The 9537-nt window shown below is 39.9% G+C and overlaps 1 protein-coding gene across 1 annotated transcript in view; it reads right to left on the reverse strand.

Annotated features, from left to right (window-relative positions):
* SGCD (sarcoglycan delta) overlaps nt 1–9537 on the reverse strand; it is a 639197-nt gene that overhangs the window by 255988 nt on the left and 373672 nt on the right. The window contains exons 3-4 of the mRNA XM_007946410.2: nt 8253–8340; nt 1434–1553 (exon numbers count right to left, since the gene is read on the reverse strand). Coding sequence (XP_007944601.1) covers nt 1434–1553; nt 8253–8340 — 208 coding nt within the window. The remainder of the gene's footprint in view (nt 1–1433; nt 1554–8252; nt 8341–9537) is intronic.

Genomic DNA, 9537 nt, shown 5'->3' on the forward strand with positions numbered 1-9537 from the left:
AAACAGTGTTTCTTTGCTATTCATAAGGTTTTCCCTGGCCAATTCTTTCAGAAGTGGACGGCCTCTTCCTTCTTCCTAGTCTGTCTCAGTCTACAAGCTGGGCTGTTACCTGTGCACCAGGTGCATCTCGCTGGGTTTTAAACACCAGAGGCTCAGCCTCAAAACTCAAGTCTACGTTTCACCACAGTAGGACAAACAAACAGACAAGTTTGTCTTGCTGTTGGAGACCTCTCGTTTCACCCCCAGCTGGGTCCCTGTGGCTGACTATACCTCTGTCTGTCTTCCTGGCTTTAACCCCTTTCTCCTGCTCTTCTGCCCTGCTATTTTGTGCATCCCTAGGTTAAACTACAGTGAATTAATTAGAGTTAGAATTTTTAACCATTATGGTTTGATCAATCTTAGAGAACAAGAGAAGGAAAATTAATATTAGTATTAATAATGGTAGTGGTAAGTATAGTAACAGTTACAGCACCATTTATTGAGCATTATTCCCTGGTGGTGCAAATGGTTAGCAAACTCAACTGCTAACTGCAAAGTTGTAGGTAAGAGGCACCCCAGTAATGCCCTGGAAGAAAGAGCTGGTGATCTACTTCCAAAAAAATCAGCCATATAAAATGCTGTGGAGCACAGTTTTACTCTGACATACATGGGGTTATCATGAGTTAGAACCGAATTGAAGGTAACTGCTATTGGTATTTTGTGCTAGTCCCTGTGATTAGTGTGTATACCATTTTCTTATTTAACTCTGTGGATGACTTGGAACGGTGATTGTTCTTAGCCCTATTGAGCAAAAAAGAAAACTGGCTCAGTGATAACTTGCCAAAGTCAAATGGCTAGTAGGTGACAATTAAATTTTTAATTCAGGTACGCTCCATCACCAGGACTCTTGAACCACCATTCTAGACTGTTTCAGTGTACAGCTGTGGAAGATTAATTTGTTTGTGCTCTAATTTAATGGTTCCCCAAAGTGGGGCCACAAAAGTTCCTGTCAATATTTTTAAAGACAAATTCTCAGGCATTTCTATCAGAGCTTCTGACTCAGTCAGTGGTTGGATGTATGAATCTAAAGTTTTCAGAAATTCCCTGGGTGATTCATAGCTTGTAGCCAGGTTAAGATATCACCGTATCATGTACGTAATAATGCCTGCTGTGAGCAAGACAGCTGGATGGTTGATATATGAATACAAAATATGGTGTATTATGCTTCTTTGAATGACCATATATCCTAATCCAAAGCTCAATGTTGGTAGACACGCCAGAAAGATTTTACAACTTGAGAAATTTTTACCGGAAGACCAGGATCCATGGATATTCAACTGCCTTGCTTTAAATGATCTAGGTAACTGGTTAAATCATGCATTCCCCAAGACAAAATTCTACTTTTCTTCTAAAATATACCAGTAGCAACCAATTAAATGATTACATTTCCTTACCTAAAACTCTTAATCTCTCAGCTCCGACTACCACTTCTTTGTCATCTGCTGAGAAGAGCAGTTTTCCAGAGACTGTTTTTACCTCAAACTTTTTCCCATATGCTTCTACAGCTTTTGGACCTAGAAGGGAGAAACAGAATACATTAGCCTCATTGCATTTGATAACAAAATGTTTTTCATAGAACATACATGTTGGGCAACATTGCATTGGACTTTAATTTGAGTGGATTGGTTTTCAGAAATCAACCATGAACATCAGCGTTCTGACTTCAGTCATGTCTTGTCAATTACTTTTAATCATAGACTCACAAACTATGATTTTATAGACTTATGTCCTTCCTCCAAACTAATGCTTGCATGACATTTCTCTCAGCTAGCTACCAAATTACTGTCAAATTCTTACAGATATTTTTTTGCCTTGAACATATCAAGATATGGGAAGCTCACCCATGTCCATATCTTTGACCCACTGGCTGAATTTTACAACAGACAAGTCTATTTACTCAGTATAGATCAATTCCTGACAGAAAAGGCTACAACATATTGTAATGAATTGCTCTGGAGTTTTCTGACTTTTCTGCTAGTGTTTCATTCAATAGTAATAACAGTAATAAAAATTGGGTGGTTTATCATATGACAATAGATTGCTGTTCTTCAAGGTGAGGTTATCATGGTGCATAACAAAGACAAAGTCTCTGATCTAATGACACTTATATTTTAGTAAAGGAGACAAATACAAAGAACAAATTTATTAGCAAATGAGAAAGCTGCAGAGAGCAAGTTAATATGCTAGAATTTCTAAAAAGAGGAAACATTTCAGTCTTTCTGAGCTGGATTTATCTGAAAGATGGCTCCCCAAATATGCTAGTCTTAATGCATCAGAATAATCTAAGGGTGCTATCATCCTTAATAAATTTAGCCTACATTAAAAGGAGTTTATCTTCAATCTAGAAATTCCTACAGAATAATTTCTGAGTGACGAGTCCAGAAATATTGTATTTTTCTAAAAGTTTCCAGAAAATTTTATTATAGAATCTTTGTTTGCTTCTAGGTGTTTTTCTAGATTCCTGTTAGTAATAATAAGTAGCAATCAAAAGGCCCTTAAGGCCATTCAGCTAAAGATCACTAGGGAAACACCTGTTGTTGAACAAGTTGGGTTGATGACTGGTTGCATGGTGGGAGAATACATACCATGGAGAACCAGGATCAATTCTGTAAGAGGGTGTAAGAAGGACTTATGATAGTATTTGGGCTTCTGTTGGGTGATTTTGAAGGAGGGCTGGTGACATAGTACCTAAGGCATTTGACTGCTAACCAGAAGACTGGAGGTTCAAACCCACCAGCCATTCCGCAGAAGCAATCTACTTCTGTAAAGATTTACCATCTCAGAAACCCAATGGAGGTCAATATGAGTTGGAATCAACTTGATGGCAGTGGGTTTGGTTTTGGTTTGGTTAGGTGATTTGGTGGAGGGTTTAAGGAAGCAAGATTTTGCTCTTGTTTCGGTAATACAAGGAGGTGGTGGTAATTTTATGACCGTATTAAAAAAAAAAAATCACTGCGGTCAAGTTGTTTTCTGACTCATAGTGACCCCTCCTTGGGTTTCTGAGGAGGTATCTCTATGGAAGTAGATTGCCCAATCTTCCTTCTGAGGAGTGAGTGAGTGAGTGAGTGGGTTTGAATTGCCAGCCTTCTGGTTAGCAGTCAAATGCCTTAGGCACTACACCACCAGAGCCATATATCTTAATAAATATAAACAAGAAATGTGGATGCTCTGAACAATGTTAAAGTTGTAATGGATAAAGAAATAGCAGTCACTCATATTAGCCACAACAGGGGGATGTTTGGGAGTTTTGTGGTTTGAAGAAAATTTATGATTTGTCTGTGTTCAGACATGACCAGAACTGACTTCCTGGCAATCTACTTCCAAAGTTATACCACCTTGGAAACCCAAGGAGCGTTCGCTATGAGTCAAAATCGATTTGATGGCAGTGAGTTTTTTTTTTTAATCAATCATACTCATAGAGTGTCATTATTTGATGCTGATGTCCTGTGACACTGTTGCTATTCAACAGAAGACAGTGGCCTAACTGGTAGTGTAGACTAGCTCCTGCATGTCTAATACATTTCTGTTTCTCAATTCTGTTAGACTGAGAATCAGGAGATGTGAGTTGTGCCCCAACTGCCTCTCATTTTCTGTTAAATGTGACCTTTGCAAACCATTTGCTCTCTCTGAACTTCAGTTTCTGTATCTGTGAAATTGGATAAACGCTGCCTCTCTACTTCATAGAAAGGGTAAAAGGAGCAAAGGACATTGTGTTTATAAAAGGAATATTTTGTAGATTGAAAAGTGCTATGAAATATAAGGGGCTGCTATTGTGATCATCACCATCATCATCATCATCATCACCATCATCATTTTTCTCATGCAATGGTCACATACCCACTCAAAAGAATTAATGGCAAGGATCCGACTCCATGGCAGTCAGTTTGGTTTGGTTGGTTTTATCTCTTAGTCAAGGAACCGTGGTGCTGCAGTGGTTAAGAGCTTTGCTGCTAGCCCAAAGGTCAGTGGTTTACTCTGAACTCATGAATGGATTGTGAGTCACAAGGAGGGTACACTGAAAAGACTGTATCAGACAACACAAAGCACAATTACATCACTTCTGAAAAACTTCAGAAGGTGTATGTGTGTGTTTGTTTTCAGAACCCACTAGCCACTCTGCAGAAGAAAGATGTGGAAGTCTGCTGCTGTAAAGATTACAGCCTTGGAAACTTGATAGGGCAGTTCTACTCTGTCCTATTGGCTTGCTATGAATTGGAATAAACTCAATAGCAATGGGTTTTTTGGTTTGATATCTCTTAGCCCACCTTCACCATTCAATAATTACATCAATTCAGCACACATGATCTCTTGACAATCTATCCACATTATGCTCTGACAGAAAGAAAGGCTACTGGGAAGGATCTTTAATAAGGGAGAGCTGGGAGAGCAGAGATCCACAGACTTTTCAAGCAGGATGGGACCCAGACTTGGGATTCTGTCTGACTGCCTTCTGCTGCAGATGAGAACAGGTGACAGCAAGGCCAAAAGCTCTTTCAAGGTCACCAAGTGTGCTGATAACCGATCTGGGTTGCCATGGAGCTTGCAGGAGTGTTCCATATTAGACAAGGATGTGTATTTGTCTAATGTGTGGAATGAAGCTGCTCCATGAGCTTTTCCAGTATTAAAGGAAAAGGAAACCTGAAAGAAACTCATGCCAAGAAGACAGCTGCAGCTTAGCCCTTGTAGAAAAACTCAATGCAAAGCCATCATTATACATCTCGGTTCTTTTAAGGGATGCATAATGAGGGAATTGCATTAAATTTTTCTGCAAGGGATAAGATGCAGCTGTCTTCTTGGTCACTGTGAAACCTTCAGTAAAATCTATCTATCTTAGAGTGTTTATCTTTTTTTTTAAGGGGAGTTGTTGATGGGAAGATAATGGAGAGCTAATGAATGAGTGCCTGATCACAGGATGGTTACCAGATGAGTATTTTGCAGACTCCAGATTCAGTCATATAGCAAAGTCGGGTATAACTGGGGGGATAGAGAACACAAATCCTGGGACTTTGCCATCATGGACCTGGGCAATATCATCAGACTCGGTTCCCAAGAGTCAAGGGCATCTTCATGTGTATAAGCTGAATTTACCCTGAACTCATGAACAGGGTTGTAAGCCACAAGAAGGATACAGTGAAAAGCCTGTATCAATCAGACAACACAAAGCACAATTATATCATTTTGCTTTTCACAACAGACAATGTAATTTACCAAGGCCCAGAACTATTTGGGTGTACAAAGCTCAGTAATTGGTAGCTTTAGCCAAAATCCAACAGAGTAACTGCAGGCTCAGCGATGCAGTTGATTTTCACCTGGGGCTGCCAAACTTCCTTGGATGTGGCCTGAATCTTAAAAAATGATTCTAGAGGGGAAAGCAAATGGAGCCGGAGACTGTTTGGGAGGTCTCTTGGTGAACTCATTGATCCTCTATGGGAGGGGAAAAAAATCACTATTTTTTATTTGAAACTAATCTTCAATTAATCTCCCTCTGTGCTTGGTAGACTATGTGCGAAGTGTCTCCTTAATTAATACCTTAAACAAAGAAGAGAATGAGCATGGCAACTGTAAAGAAATGGAGTCTATCAGGATGAATCAGCAGTATCCAAGTCATCACACAGATACAGATCTGGGAGCTGGAAAGGCCTGGTGATTTTTCTTAATTTCTTTCCTCAATTTGCCTGACACTGGACCATTCCCCACTCCTGCATGATGCTGTCAAAGGCCTTCTTACAAGTTTCCTCTTTATGGGTCAGAGGGTTCCCTGATTATTATGAGTGTGATACAAAATCAGCAACATTATGTGTAAAATCTGCATTTGTGTACTATCTTGGGAACTTAATGATCATTTAAAGCATTGTTTCTTGCAAAAAGATTACCTGAGCTGCTAACATTAGAATTCGAAATGGGCTTTTGAGACATTCATTAGGTAAGCAGGAGAATTCTTGAGTCTTCAGGATTGCCTTTGTAGATCATGCTGGTTAGAAGACAGGAGCAATTTGCTGCCAAATCATCAAGTTGAAGAGGCATTAGAAGCTATTGCCTGCTAGAATGGCTCTGTGCTTTCCTCTGTGTACATAAATGTGGGTATAAAGGGAATATCCTGAAGAAAAACTTCAGAAGGTTTATGTGTATGTTTGTGTATGTGAGCTTGTGTCTTCAGGATTATATTTTCCAAACATCTACCATTCTCTGTAGAAATCATCTTGAAAGGCTTCACTGGCTGGTATTAGAATGGCTTTTTGTCCATATCATTTTCATGTTAGTTACCTTGTGCTTTACCATAAGAATTAGGGATACCTGTCTCCCAGCTCTCATAAGTGTCTTTTTGGACAGGGGAAACAGAAAGAAGAGGAAGGGGGAAGACGAAAGAAGAGAGAATGTAAGAAAGAAAAAGGGGAGAGAGAAAAGAGGAGAGGAGAGAGGGGGGAGAAAAAGATGATGAGAGAAAGAGGAAGAGAGAAGGGAAGAGAGAGTAAGGGAGAGGAGAGCACAAGTGGAGAGAAGAGGAAGGACTTGACAAAGGTTTCAAGGATGGGGAGAGGAGGAAGGCCAGGAGAAAGGAAAGAAAGGAGAAGGGAAAAGGAGAGGAGGGGAAGGAAGAAAAAGAGAAGGAGAAAAGGAAAGAAAGGAAGGTGTGAAGAGGGAGAGTGAGAAGGGAAGAGAGGAGGAAAAGGAAGGGAAAGGAAGGGAAGAGAGGGGTTAAGGGGGAAAGGAGAGCTAAGGTCAGAGATAGGATAGGATGTGGGGATGGAGAGAGGGGAAAAGAGAGATTGGGAGGGGGGAAGAAGAGAGAGAGGGAGACTGGCTGACTCTTACTGAGTAATAGTTATGTGGGCAGTTCCAACTTTATCAAAACAAAACCTCTCAAGTAAACCAAACCTCCCAGTGCAAATAGATGGCAAATGATCAACAGGCTAAATAAGTTCCTTTTGAATGCCGGAGTCTGGGAGCTGGAGTTTGGATTTATTCCCCTCCTGGAGGCAATTTTCACACATGTCGCTTAAATCATTGCTTAGTGAAGCTGTTTATTTAATTATTTAGCATTGTGACTGCAGGGCAGATGTTACATAAGCAAGGCCGACAATCCTGTCTACGCCAAAACAACATGTTTACAGAATCTGGGCTCCAGTGTGGTACAGTTCCTTTGGTCCCTCAGTTCTGTTGGTGGATGATCCAAGGCACCCACCAGCCTTGAATCTTCAAATTCTTATGAGGCTCTCCTAGGGGACTAGCAGGCTTACTTCCTAAGCAAAAAAGATTCTAGGAATAAAGGCACCTGTTTCCCTTGGCTTGTCTATGAGTGGGACTCCAGATATTTTAGTCATAGTAACATTTCAGGCCATTTGGGCTTCTCAAAATGTCCATCTGCGTGCTTTCCTTTTAGCCCTGAAGCCAAACAAATGGATTTTCTGTCTGGAAGAATAACAGTGCCATTCAGACACACACCCCCTTTTCCTTCTACTGGGTGGATGTATGATGCTTCCTGCCTACTTCCTGCTGCTTATATGCTACAGAGGGGGCATTGATCATACCCTCAACACATTACGACAGCCATGACACCCATGTTTATCATCATAATCATTATTATAATCAACCAAGTCCCTGTTTAAATTTCAGGATTATGCAGTTTAAAACCCAATGGGTGCTTTCTGCAGCTGTTAGGAACAGATCTGCTATATTAAAAGGAACCACACAAACACATTCAGTGGAGATAACATCTGCATCTTATAGTTGACTAAGGTTCAAAGTCAGTATGCACAGCAAATATATGGCATGGATTCAAACTACTATTACAAATCCCTTTTATAACCCATAAAGTATTGGGTCCATGGTTTTGTATATGGCTCTATCGCAATCAATCCAACACAGCCAGTTTTTCCTCTGGCACTGGAGCAGAGAGCTTTCTTTGGGTGAGCACCAGATGAAGCAGCTGGCTTATGTTTAAGAGCCATGTTATATGAAAAATAGATTTTCTCCCTAAAGCAAATACAGTTAGATTTGCATAAATTAAATGTATATATATGATGGGATTCTATGCTTCAGTAGAATCACAGAAAGCATGCCATATTCTCTTTCTTAACCCAGTAACGTGTTAGCAGATACTCTTTTCCTTAGTTCACATGGTGTTTGATTCAAATTTGAACATTTTCTGAGTGCCTACCATGGAGCAGGCACTGTGCTAATCTCTCTCTCTCTCTCTTTTTTTTTTTTCTTACCTGTTATCAGCTGAGTTAGCACTTTAGTCTGGTCATTGAGGATGTTCACTGTAACATTTCTGGCAGATTTGAAGTACAGGGCATTGCCCTACAATGGAAAAATTAGAGAAACATATATCAACTGCAGCAGATTTCTAAACAAAAAACTGTAATGCCAACTCTCCAAGAAACTGAACTGGTCTCAGACAATTCCAATTGATTTGTCTTTACTTGGAAACTCCAAATGTTTAGTGATCTCTGTATACATGATACTTAACAGACATTCATTCAAAATAGATATTTCCCCAAAGAGACAGCCACACACACTCTTACTCATATAGATCTCCCCAACATGAACACATACATACATTCACACAGATGCACACACAGATTATTATAGTTGAATCTGAGACAAATGGGACATAGAGACCTTTAGAACATAATGCAGGTATTATCAATAAGCCATGGTACACAGAATGATCAGGGTTGACAGATATCAATGACTATGGGGCTTTTCACAAGTGTAAGAAGGGATGAGGTGGCAGCCACCAAGGTATTTTATCATATGTAGAACAACAATCTGGAGTAGCGTTTCTCTGAACCAAGGTTAACTGCTAACATGGAGAAGCGATAGCCATGACCTGCTCAGACCCTAAGTCAGCAGTTAACCCTTCAGTGAAAGCTGGTGCCCTACTGTCTAGGAGAGAGATGGTGACTTCTGACCTATCAGGATAACCACTAATTCAGTATAATCCCCTACCCAAACACACTGCCAGCGTGTCAATTTTGACTCATAGCTATAGGACTCATGCTATAGGACAGAGTAGAAATGCTCCCATAGGGTTTCTAAAGCTGCAAATCTTTATGGAAACAGATTGCCTCATCTTTCTCCTGTGGAATGGCTGGTGGGGTCAAACCACCAGTCCTCTAATTAGCAGCTGAATGCTTTTACCACTGAACCACCAGAGCTCTCATTATAGTACTGGGTCACAGAAAAAAAAAAAAAAAATTTACTCTAATAAAATCATAGATGATAATTTAATCAGAGATCATTTAATATCATCGATATTTATCTGTACATTTAGAAATAAGTATTAGCCCAAAATATTTTCTTCTACATTGTTTAATTTAGCAGTTCTTTCTATTCAAAATTTTTAAAACAATTTAGATAATGTAAGGATTCCCCGTCTGTCGGTTTGTCCTACTGTGGTGACATGTAGATGTGAGTTTTGAGGCTGAGCCTCTGGTGTTAAAACCCAGTGAGATGCACCTGGTGCATAGGTAACAGCCAGTTTATAGACTGAGA

Source organism: Orycteropus afer, unplaced genomic scaffold, assembly GCF_000298275.1.
Source record: "Orycteropus afer afer isolate SDZICR_OR568_19922 unplaced genomic scaffold, OryAfe1.0 scaffold00160, whole genome shotgun sequence".
NCBI classification, from domain to species: domain Eukaryota; kingdom Metazoa; phylum Chordata; class Mammalia; order Tubulidentata; family Orycteropodidae; genus Orycteropus; species Orycteropus afer.